The sequence below is a fragment of the Aphelocoma coerulescens genome, chromosome 1A (genome assembly GCF_041296385.1).
Source record: "Aphelocoma coerulescens isolate FSJ_1873_10779 chromosome 1A, UR_Acoe_1.0, whole genome shotgun sequence".
Lineage (NCBI taxonomy): Eukaryota > Metazoa > Chordata > Aves > Passeriformes > Corvidae > Aphelocoma > Aphelocoma coerulescens.
The window spans coordinates 25,997,616-26,022,318 of NC_091014.1; the positions used below are offsets into that span (position 1 = coordinate 25,997,616).

Genomic DNA, 24,703 nt, shown 5'->3' on the forward strand with positions numbered 1-24,703 from the left:
TTATTAACAGATTTTCATAAATAGCAGTGTTTGTTAATCCAGCAGGCCAGCTTAGTTTTGAGGAGCAATTTAAAATTTGCTTTGGATGTGACTCTTGGAGCCACGGCAAGTAGCACCATATACTGAAAGCACTGGATCTAATGCCTCATTGGGATCTGATCACATAGCCATTACCTGATTGGTGTCTGTGTGAATGAAGGAATTCCCACATGTCGGGGTGGTGTAACACTGATGGTGAAACAGGGGAAGGGCTGGCTGGAATGACAGTAGTGACCACAAAATGGCAATAGCTGAAGGAAGTACCATGGTTGTGACAGCTGTGAAACTAAGGTTTAGTGCAGAGAAATAAAGCAAGAGCCTTTAATTGTTGTTCACACAAATATATGATTAATTCATCTTTGTTAATTCTTCCCAAGTTTGTTTTACTTCTCCTTGTCTCTACACAGGCTTAGTGTTCTAAATGAGAACTTTTGCTTATCGAGAGTGTCACGGCTCAGTGTCTCCACAATTCAAGTTGAGGATTCAGACTGAAGGCTTTTGCTACTGCTAAGAGGAATCCCTCTAAAATTCAGCCTAGTTCTTGCTGCCATCAGCAACAGGGTTGCTCTGAGTTTCAGTTCTCAATAATCCATAATGCAACAGGTCATTGACAACGAAGTTTGGTATTTGTTGGTTTTTTTGCTTTGTTTTTGTTTTTGTTTTGTTTTTTTCTTTTTTTTTTTTCATTTTGGATGAGTATCCACCAGCATAGTTTCAGCTGTAAAATTTTTAGTCTCTCAGCCAGGAAGGAGTAAACTGATACATGGAGAAGTCCAAGGTTTTTTTGAGAAGTTTGCAACAGAAAGGCTTTCCTCACTGTACTCAATAGCTGGGCAGTGCTGGCTTTAACCTCTCTGTGCTGAATACTGTTATTTGGTAGGACAATTCTGCAACCTAGAGGAGTAAATCTGTATTTTCAGTGGTCTCCTTCAAAGGATATTTGTTAGACACACACACACAAAGGAATTTTTATAACTATAGAGATGATGCTCCAAAGACACTCAGGTTCAGACCAAAATCCTGCTAAAATATGACATAAACTATTCCAGTTTTTTATCCCTAAGCATCTCTGTTTCATGGGTTTCTTTGGACCATTTCAGCACAAATGAAATGAAACGGGCAGAATTCTAGCTGCTTCCAAATGTAGTTGAAACATTAATCATTGTCTAGCAGAGAGTAAGAACACCTGCTTTTGTTAAGAGAAGACAGCTGAATTGACAAATGTCTGAAACATCTGAATGAGAGTCTACACATCATGAAATAAGGAGATAAAATACTGTACAAGCCAGAATATTAAAAGTCAGGAGTTGGCAAAGTATGAACAAATGTCAAAGGCACTTGTCTAAACCTTCAAGAACTCGTATGCTCTATTCAGTTGCCAGTTCCTATTATTGGGATATTTACTGTCCTGCAAAGAATCTAGACTACAACAGAAGATTTCTGTCTCAGTGAGTAGTCTGGAAAGGTAGCAAGTGCTTATCACAGGAAACACACAGTATACATCACCCATCAACACATTTGGACTGGGCTTTGGGATTGTATGCAGAGGGTTTTCATACATGAGTCTGACTGCTGCTGACAGCTCAGGGTCCTTAGCTTGCTTCTCAGTTGAACCCTTCTCAAGGATGGAAAGCAGCCCCTGGGCCTGTTGTCTGCCCAGCCAGGCTCCTGTTGGGGGAATCTGATCATACATACTGCATCCAAGATAACTTCTGATCTTACTTACCAGAGCATTTAAATATAAATCTACCTGACCACACCTATTGTGATTTCCCCTCAAAGCAACTCACACTTAAGTCAGAGTTTGCACATCCTAATGATACATTAATGCCTTGGTTATTGCGGTCTCTTGGTGCCTATCACTGCACTGTTCATATTTTCTCTTCCCTATGGCTCTGTTTTGGTTTAGAATTTATCTGCAAAAAGTTAGAGGTAGGAACTGAAAAAAGGTATAAAGAGTTATCCCACTCCTTTTATTCCTTTCAGAAATCTCCATCCATCCCTTTCAGATGGAAGTGTGTCTGCTGTGCACAGCTTTGCATCATTCCTTGAATATGAGAGGCAGATCTGAGATTTCTCATCCACTTGTTCTCTGTATAGAATATACCTGCTCCTTTTGATGAGATTTTTTTTTCATTGCACCAACTAGTTCATTTCCAGATCAGTTTATTCACATGGGATTTTCTGCCAGTAGGGTTTCTGGCAACATGTACATCTGGGCAAGCTACATCTGGAGCTTTGGTTGCTGGAGATCAGCAGGCTGAATGTTTTGATGACTAATAGTCACAGATGAATGCCTATATCCTTTAAGGATACTCTTACATCCTATAAGGTTACTCTGAGTGGATCCTCTGGTGTAAAGCATTTTCTAGCTCAGAATAAATAGCCAGGAAAAGACTGTCAGTGCCCCGATGCACTGCAGGGGTCCACATCCTGGATAAAGGTTCAGAGACATGATCAACCAAGAAGGTCACAGTTATGACAGGCTTATATCTAAGTTAGTCCCTGGGTGCCAACACAACTCTTGACAGCTTCTGTCAGTCTGCAGAACAGCCTTCAGCCTAGATTGCTAGTGTTTCAAGCTGGAAAACAGAATTATCTCTAGAAGTGCTACAACTGGAGACCATAATGCCTTTATTCCCCTCTACACTAATAACCACTCAATAGAAGGGAAAATCTGAAGAATTTACATCAGCAATGGTGTCACACAGCTCAGGCAGTGTCTTTAAGGTGACCTGGCTCCTGTTGGAAGCCATCAGGCCACATCAGGTGTCTATGGTTAGTTCCTGCAGAGCACACAATTGGTCTTATAAAAATTGGATTCATAGTAGTCAGCATACTGAGTGAACAGCTGAAGTTTACACCTGGGAGTGCAGTGAGAGGAGTTTAAATCTCCTGTCTCAAGGAGTGAGATGTTAAGATTACAAGCCTCAGAGAGACATCATTTCCCGGCACTTGTTAGGGATCCCTGAGAGCATTTATCATCTCCAGCTCCTACAGGAAAAGGTCAGATAGAGTAACACCTCATTTATACCTCCCTGCAGTATGTATGTGTAACCTGGGCACCCTTTCAGTGAGTTTTACTGACAATTATGGGCCAAGGAAATTCAGGTTCTCAGAACAAAAGCAAATCACTTACTAGAATTGAGCCTAGGCACTGTGGATTGTGTCTCGAATCAACACTAAAATGTGCTTTGATTATGAGAGAAGGCACAGGCTTGTAATGAGTCTAATCACTGTCTTCCCACAGTGCCATCCTTAGAATCACAGAATCATGAAGATTCCTTGAGGGAAAGACCTCAAGGATCATCGAGTCCAACCACTGACCAAACAACACCACATCAACCAAACCGTAGCACTAAGTGCCACATCATCATTTCTTGAACACTTCCAAGGATGGTGACTCTACCATCTCCCTGGGCAGCGTGTTCCAGTGCTTGACCACTCTTTCAGTGGAGAAATTCTTCCTGATGTCCAACCTGAACCTCCCCTAGTGCAGCTTGAGACCATTTTCTCTTGTCCTGTCTCTGGCTACCTGGAAGAGGCTGAACCCACCTGGCTACAACCTCCTTTCAGATGGTTGCAGAGAGAGATAAGGTCTCCCTTGAGCCTCTTTTTCTCCAGGATAAACAAACCCAGCTCCCTCAGCCGCTCCTCACTGGACTCACTCCCTAGACACTTCACCAGCTTCACTGCCCTTCTCTGGACATGCTCCAGCCCCTCAGTGTCTTTCATGCAGTGAGGGACCCAGAACTGAACACAGCACTCAAGGTGTGGCCTCACCAGTATTGAGTACAGAGGGACAATCACCTCCCTAGTCCTGCTGGCCACACTGTTTTTTATATATAGACTGCTTAGTAATAGCAGTTACAAATTTAGTGAGAATACTGTGCATTTATATTTGGCACAGTTATCAAATGTACATTTTACCACTGTGCCCTCAGAAGGCCCTAACAGAGAAAAGCATCTTGGAGACAGGATGTGCTAGTTGTACTATACAACTGAAATTTTAATTAAAAGTTCTACAGAAGAGGGCAAGAGAGAAATAAAATAACCTGTGTCACACGGTGTCCCAGTGTCAGATAACATGAAATGAAAAAGTCAAGGTTTGTAAGACATAAATGAGGATAACAAAGGTGTTCCATCTTAGCAAAGACTTCTATTCTGGGCTTCTTTCCTCCTCCTCAGGACATGAGGAAACAAAAGGATGCAGCAGACATACAAGGCAATGAAAGCAAACAGGTGAACATAGAACAGCTCCAATTTGACCTAAGAGAGGGTTAAAAGGTAGCTTGCGTGCAGGTAGGGAAATTCTCCAACATTATTACAAGCCTAAGGTTTGTCTTTGTATTTTGTTGCAACTTCATTCCAGTATTTAAAAAAAATATTTTGTATTCTCAGTCAAACTCAGAGGGATCAATCACACAGCCAGACAGTTCACACTCCCTCAGTACTTGGGTACTCCATCTTGTTTGAAGTGCCCAGCTCCCCCATACTTACTCTTAGGAAAACAGTTCAAACTACATGGCAAAATCTAAAAACTGGTGACTCAGAGGATGGAAGAGTGACCAATGACAGCCACAAAAGTTTTCTGGTAGGAGGAAAAACTGTATTGAGCCCACGTGAATGCACAGGTCCTGAGGCAGTTTATGACACCAACCTGTATCCAGCAGAGTGAGGCTGTCTACACCACATTTACAACCAAGAGAGGAAATTGCCTGGTGCCACTGTCCAACACCTAATGTCTAACCCTCTACTTGACAAACCTGGATCTTGCTATGGGGTGTATCTTGGCTATGGTCCTAAGCATTACTGCAGGAGCGTGGATATGAGATCCAGCCACAGCACAGCCCTGTGACCGCTGCTCAGCGAAGCACCAGGGACACTGCAATCATAGTGTGAATCTGCACATCTCTCCCATGAAGAGTCTTGGAGTCATGATAGTATAAACAGTTAAGCCTGAATATATCACGCTCTTTGCAAAAGCAAGATATTTTTGAATAGTGAAGGTGTATTTGCTTTTCTTTCACATTACAACCTTCCTTTTACTTGTAAAATATTTTACATTTTCTCACATAGTCCAATTGAACACAAAATTTGCTACCACTGGCCTATTAAGTGCTGCTAAATACACCATTCTGCTATTGGGAAACATATGATGGACTACATTTATTTGGTATCTGACATTTGAACATTAAAATGCAGTCAATAGATTTGTAGGCCATTTGTAATAGCAGGTTTTGTTGGGCTTTTGTGTAACAATGTGACAGGTATTGTGCAATAAACCCATAGAAATGAACTGTCCTGTCACAAGTTACGTCCATACATGGCTGAATAAAAGCTGTCATTCCCCTATTTCCATACATTAAATGTTAAGGCTAATGAGCTGTTATTAGGAAAAATCCTGTTTCCACTGGACCGACAAAGAAAGCTTTAAACAATTTTTGTCCATGTGACTTTCAAGGAAAAAGAAGTCAGACAGGATCTACCATTAAGCATCTTTTTATTGTGGTCTTTAATGTACATGCAGAATTTTTAAAAAAGGTGTCAGTTACATCTGTAAGCTTATAACAATAATGTAAATGTTTGGATCAGCAACGTATTTGGATTAGGGACTAAGAACTCTAAGTGAACAGACATCTTTCAGGATATACAGTTTATATGGTAAATCAAGAAGGTTTTCTTCAGAGTGATTTTCCTCATAAAAACATAAAATATTTCTTGTTTACAATCTTGGTTGTTTTTAATACTGAAAATATCTATAATAGTACACTCTTCATTATGTACATAGAAAAAGATAAAACTATATCCATACCAGTGTCTGTTTTAAATGCAAATAGTAGTTAATAGCTTTGTAAATTTTTTGTGCACCCTCTCCCCTTTTCCCTCCCCCACCCCCATTTAAAAATGCATCATTTCCTAAAGTTTTCAATGCTTTGGCAGAAATAGAATGGAAGGCACTTCCATGTTAGATAAAGCAATACGTGAAATATCAGCACTAAATGAAAAAAGCTGTAGGTGTACCAGACAGCTCCATGTTCATCCCAAGGGCCAAATTTTGCACTCTTGCAGGTCAAGAACTGGTTTGCTAGAGATTTCCAGCTGGAGCAGGCTCAGACCCCAGCTTGGTTTACAATAAGGCTGATTAGCCTCATAACTATTTTTACAAATGCTTCACACAAACCAATGAGGATGCAGAGAGGATCTCTGAACACAGTACTATCATGAGGGCAAAAAGCTCTTGCAGGTCACAGCATCAGAACATGTCGCAAAGGCCCTGCTACTGAGGCCTTCCACTTTGCAACACGGTAGTTTCACACAACACCCTCTGTTTAAGACTTCCTGATGTGGCAGCTCAGCTAAAAATGAACAAAGCAACACACAAATGTGAAGATTCTAAAGCATCTCTTGTGACGGATAAATTTAGACTCAGCAAAGCATCCTGAAAACAATCTGCGTGCTAGTGGCAGGCTGACTTCTGCTGATAGGGAAGTTTTGAAAGCTGTAGAAAAGTTTCTCACAGGGGCAGCTCCTCCCTGGCCTCCTGTGGCTTGTTTGGCACTCCTTCGCTTTTAACTCAGGATTATCTCTGGCATACCTGCAATACGCATTTATATTAACATTTTGCAAAAATACCCCAGATGCCAGTGAGATAAGCACCTAAATACTTGCTAAGGTATGTGTCATAAGTCACAGTCAGGAAAACATTTCCATTATGACCAATTTTAGCTCTCAACTGCAGTTTGCTTCTGCAATCCTAGCAAAGGCTGAGAAATAACTGGGTGCAAACTTCCAAGAGGGAATGAGACAAAAAGGCACCGACCAAAGCTTTTATGCGTCAATGTCTCCATTGACGAAACGTTACATTTTCAGGACACACGCTAGTTCAGTAATATGTTTACTTAACTAATTTATTCATACTGCACAATATCTGACCATGACTGTAAATAGCTGCAGTCAACTGACAATCCAATTGAAAAAGAACATTCTGCTAAAACCTGCCAGCTGGTCACGTTCATTCTGCTGCGATAGCTCTGCACTCTTCAGCCACAATAAAATGAATGGCTTTATAGTGTTGGAAAGCATTTTTGTCATTCTTCAGTATCACTGTGGATTTATCTCACAAGGAATGAAGGGTAAGATAAAAAGGCATCCAACAACACTTCAATCTCTGACTTGAACAGCCAGCAAAATGATATGCAGCTGGCATGGAAGAACAGCCCTTTAAGGTTAGTTTAAAATGCAGACCAAAGCAGGGAAAAAAAAGGCAAAAGAAAGAAAGAAAGAAAAAAAGGCAAGTAGTCCAGTAAGAATGAACAGTAGAAAAAGAAACTGAGCAAGTGATTCTTTGTTTTGGGCCAGTCCACCACCAGTTGCTGTATGTTGCTTTGGGAAACACAAAACTGGCACCAAAACACTCCAAACAACACAAAACTTTCACCCCCTTCCTAGGCTGATGGCTCTCCTTGAAATGTCCCTCAGATCTCTTTCCGTACTGTGGCTCGGATGCTGCTGAACACCTTGCCTATGGCCTCAAAGAGCGGGTCGCAGAACGTGTGGATGCAGATGGAATAGACACGGCTAATACACTGGATCTCAATCAGGTAGCTCCTTATGCACGGCACCACCGCCCAGATGTGCAGGAATGACAAAATGGCAAAGTAGATGCCCCAGATGAGAGCCATAGGAATACCAAAGATTGCTGACAGTAAACGATAAAACCAGTATTTCGTTACAGTGAAGGTGGTAAAACTGGCCTTCCAAATCCCATCAAAGCTGTGTGTTCCCTCTGGCTCAGCAATCACATCTTCAAAATCGATCTGCAGCAAAGAACACAAAGACAGGTCAGTCAGACATTTGCATCAAGGGTGTTCTCCAGAAACACCTTTCTTGGAGAGCTATGGGCCCCTCTGCAAGAAAACACGAAGCAAGTACTTCCTACATCCCAACATGATTCAACCTACTATAACCCACTGTTTAAGTCATGAATCTTCAGTAACCTTTTCCCAGTGACTACCAGGGAGCCTCAATGATTAGCTCAAAATTAGATATCCAGCTTCTAGATGGAGTTTTCCACAAAACTGAATATATTTTCCTCATCTCCTACAGTCCTAAGGTATGCAGTGCCCTTATGGTCTACTTCAGGGACAAACCAGGTGAATAGAATCATACTTCATAGTTTTGACTATTCATAAATCCTTCAAAAAGTTACCTAAGGAAGCAGTGCATTCCAACAGGCATATTTTCGCACTCTGTTGAAATACTGAGCTGTTCAGGAAGCTTAACTGTCATAACATTTCTATAAGAAAATTAACAGAATTGCAATGATGGTTCAGCTCCATGTCACACAGACGTGTTTGATATAACCCACAATACAGGATATTTAATTTAGTTACCACAACCAATTGTATAGGCACTGCAAACAACAGGAAAGAGAATATCACAACACTATTCCTCTGCAAGAAAATAAATGACTGTTTAAATCAGATGAAAGAAAAAAATAATTTGCATTCCTGGGACTGGATCCCAAAGTGTGATAATAATGCTGCCAAGAGTGAAGACTTACAGGAGCAAGGTAAGTATGACATGGGCCAGCAGCCTCAGAAACTCAGGCAACAGTACCTTAGCATGCTGGAAGGAGTGAATATATGTATACTCAATGTAAATACTGCTTATACTGTAAGAAAGGGCTCATGATCACTTCTTTTAATCTAAAATATACATAATAATTGAAAAGAACTCATTCTTCTCTCCTGCTGAATCTTTTGTCACCTCCAGATGTCAGTTACTAACAAAGGGGAAAATATTATAAAACCACTGGACTTTCCAGCTTCTTAAACAAAAAAAGATAATTACAATCACAGTCTAGGCACAATCTATGGGAATGGCTGGAAAGTCCCTGAGAGAAAATTTCTGAATCATCTGTGATATCCAACATCCTGAATGCCTAACACCAGGCTGGTTTAATTGCACATATTCACATTACTCTCTCTGCCCGTGCTTCTCTCTAGACATCCTGTCATGCAAACTACAAACCTCCTCTTTTTCTGCTACTCTGAACTAGGTTCTAGTGATCTGAAAGTAATTCTTTGGGATGGGTATTCATCATCATCATCACCATCACACCTAAAGGTAGCATTTGGGTTGGAACTTCATCTCCACAAAAACCTATGGCAGACTGCATTGGTGGAATATATTTTCTTTTTGGAATACATAAGCAAGCATACTCATACAAACTCTTTCTGCAGCTATTCAAAAGCAAACTTTTCATTGTAGCCACATCCTGCGTTAGCTCATTTTCAATGTGAAAATGTTCTTGGCTTATTATCAACATTTTCCTTGAAAACAGATAATAAAAATATTCAGATGATGGCAAAACCCAGGATGGTGACAGCAAAAGAAAGTTGCTTCTCAAAAATATTACTACATAAGGACTACATGGACAGCCCTCTTATTCTAAAATTTTTGGCAATTTATTGCATGGCTCCCACAAGCTGATGCTGTAACCCTTGGCAAAGGCCATCACAGAAGTTCAAAGCATCGAGCCCTAGTCAGTGTCACACCTGAAGTCCTTTTATTCAGTTCAGTTGTAGTGGAGTCCATCTCATATTTTTTCAACTTGCTAATAAGGGAAATAGTAGATCTCATAAGGAAAATAATTTTGCATTGAACTCCATCAGCCTTTTCATGGTTGCATCTTTAGTTTAGCCAAGTGAGACTTATTTTTATCAGAAATGCATTTTTTTGGCATGCAAAATGAAACCATAGTTTATTCTGAATTTCCTAGATTTTTAAAAATATGTAGTACAACTGGTTCATAATTTAATTTTTTTCACAATAATTCATTGTAATAAAATGGAAAATGGAAGCCAATAAACTCACTGGTTTTCAAATCAAATAGTAAATTTTCTGTAATTGTGATTGTCAGTAACTAATATGTTTAGCTTATTGTGTTCAACAAAATATCCATGGAGAACTGGGGAGCTGACAGAAGAATCATGCCATATAACATTTCCAGATGGACAGCCCTGTCCTCATTCCAGGAGATGATGCTAATAATATTAGAACATTTATGATAGATCTTTGGTCAGGATTTTGCAGTTCAAGTCATACACAGTTGTCCTAAAAGTACTCAGGAATAAATCTGTCTGTGAGATAACAGCAATGTACTCATGACACCAGTAATTATCAAGAGGTTACTTTCTTGGAGCAATTTCAACAGCTCTCAGAATGTTTCTACCAATGCACAGAACTAGAAGAGATGGCCCTGTAGGAATGATAACTGATGTCACAGTACTATGTCTTTGCCCATTTCATTATTCAAGGCCCATGTCACATTACTCCAGTTTGAATAAAGAACTTGTGAGTGAGAAGACAGAAAAATGGTCTGAAAACTCAAACTCTTAGCTGAATACAGTGTTAAAATGAAGCTGTTATCTTCCTAAAAGCCATAAGAACATTATGAAACTATGTACATGCCAAGAAAGTCCAGCTACGCCTGGCATGTGAACCTCTGTGGTGCTGTCCGAAACCAGACTTACCTGCAGCAGTGTCTAAATAAAGATAGGCAAGGAGTTGAGGTAATCTGGGCTCTTCTACTTCTCATAAGCTAACAGACCACTGCCTGGGAAACACTATTTATTTCACTCTCCAAGCAGTGCAGGTAAGTCCTTATGCTGCAGGAACAGAGCTATCACTCAGATTCTTCCTGCACTAAACCATGAAGGATCCTGATTTTAACTTGTAGGGATCAGTTTTCCACAGGCTGCAGGAGGAACAGGTGACTGGATGCATTGTGCCTTGCTGTGGGTTACATTTACATCACTCGGATTACTCGCTCCCTCTTCAGTCCCTTACTACTCTCCTCTGGTTTATAGCTCAGGAGCACTCACTGATGGTGAGTGTCATCAGACTGATAAAGGGAGTCCAACTGAACTAAGTAAAGTAAAAATAGGACTGGCAGGAGAAAGAGAAGTGCCCAGAAATATGATCCTACAGAAGAAAGATGCTCTCATTTCTGGTAATGAATCTAACTGTCTTGCAAATAAGTATAAGACAACATTTTTAGGGTATTGTTCTCAAGGTTGCTTTTGCCAAAGCATCACATGCATGTAGATCTGTGAACTCCTGTTTTGTCTGCATAAAGGCTTTCTTAAGTTAGGCATAAGTCTTGTTCAGCAGATTGCATGCTCATTGTGTAGTTTGTTCCTCCAGAGCTGTCAGGGTGTGCTGTGAAATCACATTGAGGCAGTTGCCAAGCTGGTGAAAATACATGCAAGCTCACTTGCGACAGGAGAGAAGTACAGGAAATTTAGTTTGACCCTCTAAAGGATGCTAATAACTCACTCTAGCCTTCTGCTTCAGACTAAACTATTCAACACTATCAACTCCTGTTCCATGCCTACAATGCACTTCCTGACTTCAGCTATTCTTTGTTTCCTACTATTCAGTTTGGTAAAGCCAGTTTTTATATTGCTTGAAGCTTTTGTCTGATTCTGCTATGAGAATTAATGCAGCTTCTTTTGCTCTGCACATGTTTATTAAACTATCAGGAAATTAAGGAACCTGCTTTGATTCTAAAATAGATTTATTTACAAGAAAGGGAAATGGTATGGGATTTATTTACAAGACTTATTTACAAGAGAGGGAAAATGTCTATTTAAAGATCAGAACTATTAAGTAAAAAAGCTTAACAGTGTGAAGTTATCATCTGACTCAATAATATATGCCACATGTATGAAATTAGTTGACCTGCTGACCTTGTCACTTCAAGTCCCTAGGTATCAAAAGCTGACAGGCTGGAAAGGTATACTAAATGCCAGCCTCAAATCATCTACTTATCAGCTGTGCTTCTGAGAAGTTTGCTCTCTTGTATATAACAAGCGATGAGAATGCCTACATTTTTGAGTGCCTTCAGTATCTCTTGGAGTCAGTAAAAGGATGCTTAGATCCTTGCTTTATCTCTCTTGATTGATCACTAATGTATCCAATCAGGCAAAACACTTAAATATGCACACAACATGAAAACTGTGAACTGTCCCACTGATGTCCATATGCTTACATGCTCTGCCAGACCACGGCTCAAGTCTAGGCTGAATGTGTACAGGAAACAGTCATAAGCTAGTTTTCTTTACATTTTTATGTGCAGAGTGTGGAAACTATCTTTACTGCTTACCCTGGGCTGTTTTTAAACAGGTTTTCCCTGATTCCAAGACTGTAAGTAAAATATTGTTTCACTGTATTAAATCGTGTCTTTGCAAGACTTGAAGCAGATATGGTGGGGTTTTTTGTTGTAATAAATGCAATTTGTAAAATTCTCAAATATATTCAATGTTCTTTAAAGAAATATTCAACATAAGAAAATGTATGAAAATGACAAGCCTTTCTATGGCATGGATCACATTTGGGAGGTGATGCTGCACAGACAGGTGCAACACTGTCCTTATGTTGGGAGAAGGCTGTGGTGTGTATTATTAAAAATAAGAAAACGTGAGCATATGAGATTATTATTAGCTTTGTACTTCCACATACTATCTAGAACTTAAAAATTGCCAGTTACAGTGCCTGGAGAAGAAAGGCATCACAGCAGCTGAAAACAAAGTTAAGCAAACTCACAACCTTTCTATTAAATCACTGATGCCAGTTAAACATTTACGTATTTCCTTGATCCGTTGGAGTGCCACATTACCACATATGCTGATGTTTATCCTGACCACTGCCACACTTTAACAGAAATTGATGAGAAAGTTTATAGTCTTTCTACTGAATCTGCAGGAAAGAGGATGGGGAGGTGTTGGGACTTACAGGAGAAAAGCTGCTCTTCTCCCTTCCCTCCCAGACACCCAGAGACTCATTCCCCCTTTTAAGAGCACTCTGTTATCTCCATTTGGCAAATGTTTACCTGTAGTTATGTAGGGAAGCTGGTAATTTGTTCCTGAAAACATAGAGCTTCATGATTCCTAGATGGTCTGCTTCCTCACTAATCAGGTTTCAACAGGTGATCTCATTTCAACATTAGGTGATCTCAGGTGTTTACTGAAGCCAAAACTCATTCTGTTCCACAGTATTTATACAAACCTCAAGCTAAAGCCTGGGTGACTACAAAATGGCAACACCTAGCAGTGTTCTGTTCCATCACAAGACGTCTCCTTGAATCTTGATATTGGTGGGAAGCATCTAATGAGGGAGCCCCAAGAGTCCCCCCAGACTGAGCTGCAGCATGATTAGGCTTTGCCTGGTAACCTTGAACTCTTGTCTTCAGAGCACACTGCTCTTCTGGGGACTGGCTGGATCACAAGGCACAACAGTTGCTCCTTTGCAAAAAAAAAAAAAAAACATGGCTGCAGAGGGCTAGGACCAGAGCTGTTGTGTAAGGCGTGTTAAGTGCAGAAAAATGACAAACAAGTATTTCCAAAGTGAACAAAAGCCTAAACAAGCAAGCAGAACTGTTTCACCCCAGTTACTTGTACAAACTGACCAATGAATTTGCTTTACCTTTCCTGTCTCCCTGTGCCTGCTTTCCACAATACAGCAAGAAAAGTGCTCTGCTGGCAGATCTCTTAATGGAAACAGTGAATCTTTCCTGAGCGCGACACATTATGACAGAAAAGCAAACAATGCTTTAACAAACAAGGATATTCATGTTGAAAAGTAGAATTGAAGGACTGCACTCTTCTAGCCAGAGAAGAAAACCAGTCTGGTCAGGAGTGACTCCTACTGCATGTACAACAAATACTCAAATGCATTATGAAAATGTGTAAATGATGCCATGACTTAGAAAAGGGGGTGACTGCACATCACCATTTCGCAAACTGAAAATCATAGAAAAAAACAAAAAAAAAAATTTGTTACTAATTACTGAGAGAACAACCTCCTGCTCCCTGCCCATGCTGATTACACACCAGAAAAGCCCTGCTGATGGGCTTTGTTTCATCAGATGGGCAGGCTCACCAAAATCTGCAGAAGTGCTCATGAGAAAAATGTGATTGATGCCAATGGGTCAGCACTGTAGCAACCAGCTGTTCTCCAGAGACCTCTTCCTGAAGCACTTGCCCATCCTGTTCCAATACAGGCTGGCAGAAGGAAAGACAAGCAGCTTCAAGGAAAGATCTGCACTCCTCTGCAACACAGCAAAACTTCCTGTGCAGGTGGGGATACCATGTCAGCCAGTTCCTTGAAAAATGTATTGATGTTGTTGAAGTAAGCAGTCAGAAAATAAAATTACTGTTTTCCTCCCTGGAAACTGGGCTGCTGGGAGGTTACTGCAGCTTTCCCAAAAAGAAACTCTTCAGAACCTTTGTTTTTATTATTTGGTTCATGTTCCACAGTTCCTTGTTTGATACAGCTATTTTAGCAAAGAACCCTAATACATATATGCATATTCACACGTCTGTCCATCTGTATGTTTATTTATGAACATGAACACCAGTGTGAAGTTTTGACTACACTAAACATAACAGGAATTTTTTCTTTTATTTCAGTGGGTCCTGGAGTTAAGCTGAATCCAAAAACCGTAATAAAAGTAAAGACATAATGTAAACTGATTTTATATTTTAAAGTATATTTTATTTTATAACTATGATAGATTTATGTTTTATTATTGTATGCTTATATGCTTGTCATGGGTTGGCAAAGCATAGTCCTGGAAGGTAATTAAGGTAATAAACTGCTATTAAGTATTAACTTTTTAGAACTTGGTCCAGCTTCATCACTCCTAAATTTAGGCGCTAATGCAAAGTAAAAATATAGTGACCTCAGACTCTTTAGTAATGCATGGAGCGATACGGACCTTTGGAGGTTGTTTTAGATCTGGAAACTATTTTTTCCTCTTTATAGTTTGTGAAGGAAGTCTAAGGAGAGGAGACTCCTGATTATGTATACTACCAATAAACACACTCCTGTTAGCTGCTGCAATTCTTTTTTGCACATCTGTATAACTTGTTTTCACCTTTTCCCTCATTTCTACCTGAACAATGCTATATGCTGACCATGAGTGTGCAGTGATGCCCAGCTGCCTCTCTTTTCCTTTAAAAAAAACCTTGCCCCTGCATTTGTACTGTTAGAAGGTTGTCTTTCTTACAGAAGATCTTAAGTTACTGATCCTTAAACATAAGGTGTTTCTTTAGTATTTAATAAAAATAAAGGTATTTTATAGTTCTGCTCTTGTCATAAACTGCATGAGAACAGCAATGGGATTGAGTGCACCCTCAGCAAGTTTGCTGATGACACCAAGCTGTGTGGTGAGGCTGACACACTGGAGGAAAGGGATGCCTTGACAGGCCTGAGAGCTGGGCGCATGTGAACCTCATGAAGTTCAACAAGGCCAAGTGAAAGGTCCTACACCTGGGTAAGGGCAGTCCCAAGCACAAATACAGGCTGGGTGTTGACTAGATTAAGAGTAGCCCTGCAGAGAGGGACTTGGAGATGTTGGCTGATGAGCAGCTCAGTATGATCTGGCTTGCAGCTCGGAAAGCTGACAGCACCCTGGGCTGCATCAAAAGGAACAAGTTGAGGAAGGTGATCTCTGCTCTCATGAGACCCCACCTGGAGTACTGTGTTCAGCTCTGGGGCCTCTTAAGATAAGAACATGGGCCTGTTGGAGTGAGTCCAGAGGAGAGCCAAAAAGATGCTTAGAGGGCTGGAGCACATCCTCTGTGAAGACAGGCTGAGAGACTTGTGGTTGTTCAGTCTGGAGAAGAGAAGGCTCTTAGAGCAGTACATAAAGTGGGCTATAGAGGGACTTTTTTCAAGGTCATGTAGTGACAGGACAAGGGGAAATGGTTTTAAAGTGAAAGAGACTAGGTTTAGATTAGATATTAGGAAGAAATTCCTGAGAGGCACTGGAACAGGATTCCCAGAGAAGTTGCAGATGGCCCCATCCCTGGAAGTGTTCAAGGCCAGGCTGAGGTGGCTTTGAGCAACCTGATCCAGAGATTGGCATCCCAACCCATGGCAGGGGACTGGAACTGGATGATCCTTAAGGTCCCTTCCAAGCCAAACCTTTCTATAATACAAGAACCTGGACTTGATAAAACAGTTGATGACTTTACGGCTGAGGTCTACAGGAGATATAACCCTGATGATGAGGGGAAACTGATTATTTTTTTGTAGCATCTGTTTGAATTCCAAGAACGGATTTCAAAGTTGACAGAGGAAATGTTGCAATCCGTCTATGAGACTCCCTTAGGCTTTTCTGGAACTCAGAATATAAATTCAGCACAGCAGGAGTTTGGACAGAGAATGTGGTGCTTTCACCTTCAGCTGTGAGAATGTCTTCTCACTTATCTATGAAGTTGACTTTATCAGTTCCTATTTGTTTAACTACATACAAAATCCACCTCTGTACAGCCCCACTAACATCTAGAGCACAGATCCTTCATCTTGACTAAAAATTGTATTTTATCAATTCATTAAAATGGGGGACAGTGGCACTGAAATTATTTTTTCTTTTGATTGCTAATTGATAATTTCTGAAAAGAATGATATTGCATAAGGTTCAAATTTTTTTTGAAACTATCAAAAACCACTTTCCTAAGAAATTTGTCAAGAAAATATAAAGAGACTAATGGGGTAAAACCTGCCTCCCCAATAAATCAAATGAAATTAAATGATGTAATTTCTTTTTCATGTTCAAAATAACCAACCCTTTTAAGTTCAAAATGGGTTTTATTACTGTCATTTGTCTGGAAAAGAAATATGGTAGTTCTGGATCAAAAAGCTCAGAAAATCAATTGCTGATGTGGACTTCATCCTGTTGTCTATGGAAAGGGTATTTGAGAGTTGTGGGAAATACAAACTTATCTTAGTTTAGAACTATATCTGTCTTCAGTTTTCCAGAAATCATGCACATTACAGAGTCACCCAAGTTCATTTGTATTTTCTTCCTTCTGTTGCCTAAAATACAACCAAGATCAAATTTCCTCACTGGGGACCCCACTGTCAGACCATTCTACTGTACACAGTTATCCCTTTTTCCCCTGGAGAGTTTTGCATTTCAGTATTTTTTGTTTTATATATCCATACCCTATGCAACAGAAGACAGTGTTTCTGTCCACACAGCAGGCTAAAAATTCTACAATCAATTCAAATTGTTCTTAATATTTTCTAACATATGATTGGAATTCTGTTGAAGGTATTGGAATTGAAAAGTATTTGCCTCTTCTGAATCTGAAATAGTGTCCAATAAATTCTAACAAAAGAAACAGCCATGCTGAATCATTTGCTCTGCCCCCATGGCCATCAAATGAACATTTTTTTATGGAATTATGAGTCATGTTCATCATGCTAAGCAAGAAGGCTGTACATAAGGCTTTAATAATACCATGAGTTTAAATGCAAACACATTGTTTTTGAGAAAGAAGTTTTCATTAGAACAGATGCCATTATTAGCTGTAATCTCACGGACATCCAGAAATTCCATGTCTGAGAACTCCTAAATAACGTGCAAGAAAACTATTTTTCAGAACTCTTAAAATCTCACTCAGACCTTGTATAAACTGGCATTCATAATGACTTGAGTTTTTAATCTCTTACTCCTAGACTAGCCTTGGAAGAAATATTTGAAACAAAATTGGATCATGTGGGTATCCAAAGTCAAACATTTGAATTTTCTTGCATTTTAAATCTAAACCCCATACCTTGTTAATAGGACACAGAGTTACAGAACCATTTCATTTAATCAGTTGTTATGCACAAGTAAGGTGTCATGTCTAAGCCACAAGTATCAGCAATTGAGAGGAACATGACCTCGAAGAGCACTGCTTCTCCTGTCCTACGGTTAGGGTTAAATGCTGCAATGTCAATCTGCCTCCAGAGGCATCTCACTTTGATCACTGCCAATTAAAAGAGCCCAGATGACAAACTTGGATTAGAACACATACACACACATATATTTGTGTATCTATGTATTTATACAGATGTTTTTAAACTTAAACATTTATTTATGTTCTCATAACTTTTAAAAATATCTAAAAACAAAGAAAAGGAGTCTGCATTAAATTCACTTAATTCCTTATTTCAGAAATGGCACCTGATTGAGCTCTGCTTTTCTCTCATTTTACTATGTTGAAGAGCAGAACTGCATTCCTCTCAGGATGACACTTGTCACATCCGAGTGACAGCCCACCTTAGGTGTCCCATCCAAAAGGAGCAGGAGGTGACACCTGCTTTCCTTCCAGGAGGTTCTCAGGTGTGGGGATGGGAAGTGTTCTGACCAGTCACCTCTCTGCACATTTCACACTGTGCTCAGTGCAACAGGGAGGGACCTTAATCATGAAAGATTGCATAAAATGTAAACTGCTTTTGAAAAGCCCTCTCTTTTCATTACGAGGCAGAAACTGTAAATAGCTTTAAAATGCCTGAGTAATACTTTCCTCCCTAATGAGTACATAAGGGTATTACAGTATTTGTCAACATCTGACTAAAAATTCCAGACTTTTCCTTGCAGTAAGCTGAATTGCCCTTAACTGCATTATTTTTAAGTGGAAGGCATGAATACATAACCTTTTAAAACATGGCACAAAAGCTCTGCATCCTCACATCTATAGCCAATTCCAACTGGAATTTTTTTTCCAGAGCAAAAAGAACTACTATACAACAAACAGCAGATAGACATCACTTGTTTAAAACAGAATAATAATTACGTTCTGGATGGTAGACTAGGCACTGGCCTTTCTCCCTGGCACATCACTGTAGGAAAAAAACTGTAAGCTGGCTGCAGATGTGACTGCACAGTTGGTCCTCACTAGTCCCAGAGGATTAGACTTTGCAGGGTTGGCTGCAAGGTCTGTCCCCATTCTCAGCAAGGAGCAACGAAGTTACTGAGAAGAGCAATCTGTAGGAGAACTGGCTCCCTCCTCTGTGTTTTCCAAATTCAGTAAACTCTGTGCAGACTTGACCACAGATATGTTGAGAAAGTTTGAACTCTAGAACTCAAAGGCTGCAATTTAGCCGTACTCTGAAAAACACAAATACTGTGTTGGGAAACAAGAAGAGCAAAGCCTGAATTTCAGGCACCTTCATGTGAGTCCTGGGTCACTGGGGAATGCATCAGAGAAAAAAGCAATAAGCTTTCCACCCTGTTCTCATCACAAATAAAACCTGCGGGACACAAGTCCAAGAGCAGAACTGTCTGGTGAAGGATGCATGAGACAGATAAAACTATGGCAAACCACCTGCATAATCACCAGCATGACTCCTGGAGAGCTCTCACATGCACAGAGGCTGTTTCTCCCTTGCTAGATTCCCTCCTTGCCTCTGGCCTGGCTAGCCAGTGCTTGAAGGAATGGAATCACTAGTGCACAGTCTCCGGCTGTCTAGGTGATGTATGAGGACAGTTGTTTGAGGAAAATCCTTCCTTTCTGGTCTCCACTGAAAAAATTGGAACAAAAAGGAAATCTGGTGATTTTTACTAGATTGTGCTTCCTCCAGTGCAGAGCTGTCACTTCCACTGCCTGAATACCTCAGGTTCCATAAGGCCTTGCTCACATCCCTCTCTGAACAGAAATCCAGTCATTTGCCCATTTTTCTGGAATCCTCCCAGCACTTAGCTTCCACTTGGTGGTTAATTCAAAGACAAACCATAAGCAAAGTCACCAACAGCTTTGATGCAAAGCACGTGTCTAGTTTTCATAAAAGGATCTTTTATAAAAGGGTTTCTCCCCCTTGCCTGGATCCCAACCCTAATGTTGCCTGCACCACGCATCTGCTGCAGGGGAAGCTGTGCAGATGCTCTCTGCTGCAAATGAAGGGAACGTGTCTCTCGCTTCTCACAAGAGAAGGTTATTTTTAAAATGTGCTATGGGAAGTATTTGAATACAGACAACACTGAGGCCTTTTAGAGAGCTGCTTACAGAGCAGATTCCTCATTCTCTGTCTAATCATTTCTATTTCATGGCTGACTGATTTGTCCCCAGTTTCCATGCTGTTGTGCCTCATAGTCAAGTGGCAAGAAATGCATAAAATGCTGGGTAAAAAGCAAATGGCTCTGAATCTAGAAAAATGCAATGTCTCTAAACAAAATTGAGCTCAGCCTGAGCCATATTTCTGGCATTACAGAACTCCTACTTTTTTTTTTTTTTTGGTCTGACTTTCAGTACCTGACTAAGACTGGTGTCTCCTTCAGTTATACAAGTGTATCTTTTACACTCTGCCTGGATTTTTTACAGCAAAAGTAAGAAAGGCAGATACATATTAGAAGGGGACTAGAGACTGATGGCTACGGCAGGAACTGAATTTGTGTCTTTCCACCCCAACTCAAGCCTGTCGCCTAGGTATTGGGTCTGAATTTTATTGCTATGTCTAATAGACTGAATCTGAACACAGGGTCCAAATAAATGCAAATAAAGGCAAAATTCCTCTCTCTACTTTGCAGGTTAGGCTATCTATGAAATAATTAAAATCAAAGTTGTTCTTATTTATCCTTGTAACAAAACAGAAAATGTTGCTTTACAATGCCATTTTGTACAAACACTGCTGGTTTTATGATGTAAAATGGATCCAGTCTGGTTAAAATCAAATTCATTTTGGTATATTCCTATGTCTTGATGTGACTATGTTCACTACCAGGAGTTCACTTGCTGACACAGAGACAGTACTGGTATTCTGGCTGTTTGCTGTTTTTCAATGAATGTGTTGGTCCACAAATATTTCAAAAGGACAAACTGAAAAGCTTTTTTTCCCATTCCTATACTTACTATTTTCCAAGTTTATTTTAGAAGACTGAATGTAACAAACTTCCTTAATCCTTGCCTCTGTGGGAGGCAGAGAGGGCAGTATGTTTCAGCTTCTTTTAAGTCCATTATGGGTTTTTTTCTGTCAGTGGTCTCACTTTTCCTAGCAGGGTCTTTCTTTCACAAGGTTTGGTTTGTGGACACCAGGATTCTGACTTGCTTGGGGGCTATGACTCATCCTCAGAAGGTCTGGTTGCTCTGGGGACTTCTGTTGATGTATGCAATAAACTGTGATGCGGTGCCATTCATGAGCTCTTGCACTCCCTGTCTACTCAGTTGCTCCTCCATGGGTAGAAGAAAAAAGAATTCTTCTCTCCTTTTTAAAATCAACCATTCTAAAGGCAGTTTTGTACCATTAGGTACACAGATGATTTTTTCTAAACAAGTAACAATTTTATGCCTTTTCTTTATATATGGCTCCTTAAAGATGCTGTGAGGGATAATTCTCAGCATGGATCCAACAATATGGCTGGTAATATTCAGCACCTTCAAATTATGTTGAAGTCTTGAATTTGAATTTACTTGTGACCTTGTTAAATTGTCTGCACATGGCATGAATCATTTTACAGATACACATTCAGGAACCAGAGTTCACCCTCTTGATTCTCTGGAAACAATACAGTATTTTTCTTTTTCTATAACGGGTCTTCGTTACAACAAACATGGTGAACTGCACACACTCTTGACACTGCTGGCCACTAAGCAAGCCAGTTAGTGGCTTAGTCACCCACTACGAGTGGGCTGCTCCCATTTTTCCTAGGGTCTGACAAACCCAGACTTGCACCATCAATTTTCACATTGTGGTGGTGTATTCCCCTCTCCTTCTTTCCAAGCTGCAGTGTGATCTGAGAAATGCTTGTTAGGCCTTGGCTTTGAAAACACCACCTGGGCTCAACTCTTTCTGAGCTTATCAGAAACACTGTCCACTCCCAGGAATTGCTAACAAGCTCCTGTTTTCCTTATGACCAGCTTTGAAAAATATTCCTCCTGCCTGAATGGCATAACATTCCTGTTCCCACACTTTCAGAGAAAGTGCCTACCCAAACTGTGGCCAGTATGAAACATCGTTATGACTAAAGCCCACTCTCTTGTGACCCTTTAAACAGTGGCCCAAAATGGGGCCCTTTGAGCTCTCCTGGACTGCAGCGAGCTGGGACTAGCATCTCCCTCTGAGTGGGACACTTCTCAGAGCCAGCAAACCCTCAGATTATATCCTGGGCCAACACCCACACTCCTCAAGGCCCGATCCTTTGCCTGTCAGGAGATGCAAAAGCATCTGAAGTGAGCATTTCACTGACCTCTGGTGGGAATTTTTCACAGGTACCTTGCTTGCACTGACTGCTCCTGTCTATGTGCATGCCCCTGTGCATATGCTATAGCAAATCTGAAAGAAATACTGCTTTTTTAGATGTTTAAGTACCTTGGGTATCTAAGTAAGTTAGGCTTGTGAGTAAGGTTAAGTTTTAGTTATGAACTTACTTAAATGCTGCTAAGTATTGTTCTTTTGCTAAGTCGTTAAACATAAGTTATAAGCTAAGTGTTGCTAAGTGCTGTTCTTCTGCTGAGTTGCTAAGTATAACTTCAAAGTTAGGTTAAATGCTCTTTAGTGTTACTCTTTATTAAATTGTTAAGTTATAAATTAAGTTTAAGCTACAAGTTAGGTATAAGTTAAGTGTTTTTCCTATGTTAAATTGTTAGCCTTAAGGTATAAGTTAAGTTAAAGTACTGTTAAGTTGGAGTGTTGGTAAGCTTTTAGGCCCTGTTCCTTTTTATCCCTGCCAGCACTGTCTTTTGTTACACACACACCTAAACACACACACACACACATGCACCCACCCCCCTAGATAGTTCTCAGTTAATTTCTGTTTTGATTGCCTGGATTTTGTTTGGTTTTATTGTTGCTTGTTTTCCCTTATTGTGCCTTGGCTGTCCTATAAGTACTAGAGTGAATCTTGCCAATGAACTTGTTGTGCTTTGTCACTTAATGTTAAATCTGACTTTTGCACATACCATTGCTGATGATTTTTTAAGTTATCTCAAACACTCTCATTTGTAACACACATGGATTGTATAAATTTGTCTGTATAAAAGTTTTTTCTAAGAGAAAACCTATCTCTGTGATTCTTCTGACCAAAGTGACTTCAAGCAAAAATCTCCATCGACCCTGATTTGTCAAAACAGTCAAACTGATTTATAAACCCAAACAAAAAACTCTAGGCAAGGGCACAGTTAGATTTTGCTTAGCTTGCTTATCATCTCTTGAGGGAAGGAAAAACACCAAAGAGAACAGAACAGAACAAGGACACAAGTCCAACCGCCATCAGGATCTCTGATTTTGGACCCGTCTGGCTTAGGATGGGCGATCTGGTTTGTGACATCTCCCCGCCCTGCCTCTGTGCGTGCCTCGGGGAAGGAAAATCCTTCCTACGGTGTTACACAAGGTCACGCAACTCATCTCGCCGCTCCCCCGGCCCCGGGCGGGACGTCCCGGCTGCAGAGCTGACTGCCGGCACACACCGCGGCGGGACCCCCGCGGCCCCCGGCCGGCTGCGCCGAGCCCAGCCCGGTGCGCCCCGCGGGACAGCGCGGGAGCCCGAGACGGCCAGCCCCGCTCCGGAGCGGGGAGCGAGGCTCCGCAGGGCTGCCCTAGCCGCTGCCCGCCTCTCTCCTGCCCACTCCCCCTTTCCTTTGGAAAAAAAAAAAAAAAAAAGTCAGCCCCTGGCCCGTTCCTTCCTGTAGCAGGTGGAGGGATGAGCTTCGCGGGCTTCTGTCGCCCTGATAATGCCCGCGTACCCTGCCTCGGCAGGACTTGGTATCGCCCCCCGCGCCGTCCCGCCTCGGCCCCTCACCTTAACCACGTCGTCGTTGAGATGCTTGGGGTCTCGGTTGACCAGGTCGATCTCTTTGGTGTGCACGTCGTGCACCGCCTTTTCGCTCAGCTCATCTGCCATCATCTTGTTGTTGGGCTTGTAGATGTTGCCCTGCTCCCGGACGGGCGCCGTGTACAGAAAGCCCTGCGGGGAGCAGAGGGAGCGCGGGCGGGAGGGGAAAGCCCAATTGAGGCGGGGAGGGCAGGGCAGGGCCGGGCCGGGCCGGGCAGGGCCGGTCCGCGTCGCGCAGGAGGGCGGGCTGGGGGAGGCGGCCCCAGGTCCCGCGGGCAGCGGGATCCAGGCTGCGGGGCGGCCCTCGTCCGCCTATTTAACCGCGGCCGCGGGGCGCGCACCACACCCCCGCGGTGCCAGGCGCCGGTCCCGCTCCTGCCACCAGGCGGCCCGGCCTTGCGGCGTTGCCCCCGGGCGGAGCGAGCGGCCTCTGGGTGGGGAGGGCGCTGGCGTGGCCCCGCGGGCACAGCGGGGAGCGTCCGGGGCTCCCCACGCACCACCCTCCCCATACCGCCCTCACCACGCTGCCCTCGCCATACCGCCTTCGCCGCGCTGACCTGAGCGCGGCGCCGTCACCGCACTGTCCTCGCTACACTGCCCCCCCATACTGCCCTTCATGCAGGGCCATAACCCTGCCCTCTCCATCCCGGTGCTCTCTCTATGCTGCTCTCCATACACCGCCCTTCCCGCACGGCCGCCAGCAGCCCCGCTCCCCGCACCCCACCCGGGACGTGCGCCCCGGCTCCCCGCGACCCGCTGTCCCTACCCGCAGGTGCCCTCCTGCCCGCCCTCCTGCCGCCGAGCCGCCCCCGCGCCCCGCTCCTCCGACAGGTCAGGGAGCTTGGGGGCCCCAGCCGCTGCAGGTACTCGGTGGCGGGGCAGCATCCCGGCCCCATGTCCCGGTGGTCCTACCTCCGAGTCTACGTATTTGGTGCCGGACATGGTGCTGCGGGCTGCTGACGGCTCTGCCGAGAGTTACTCTGCCCTGTGACTTGTAGGACCGGAGGCAGGAAGATTCCGCTCTGCGAAGCGGCCGGCCGGGGGAGGTAGCTG

General features: G+C 42.1%; 1 protein-coding gene across 1 annotated transcript; it reads right to left on the reverse strand.

The window, feature by feature from the left end:
- Positions 1–5,525: 5,525 nt before the first annotated feature.
- On the reverse strand, positions 5,526–24,703 carry CAV1 (caveolin 1). The gene is made up of 3 exons (XM_068997091.1): positions 24,563–24,703; positions 23,618–23,782; positions 5,526–7,859 (listed from the first exon to the last, which is right to left on the reverse strand). Exons 1-3 carry the CDS (start codon positions 24,590–24,592, stop codon positions 7,518–7,520), a joined length of 537 nt encoding a protein of 178 aa, XP_068853192.1. The 5' UTR covers positions 24,593–24,703; the 3' UTR covers positions 5,526–7,517.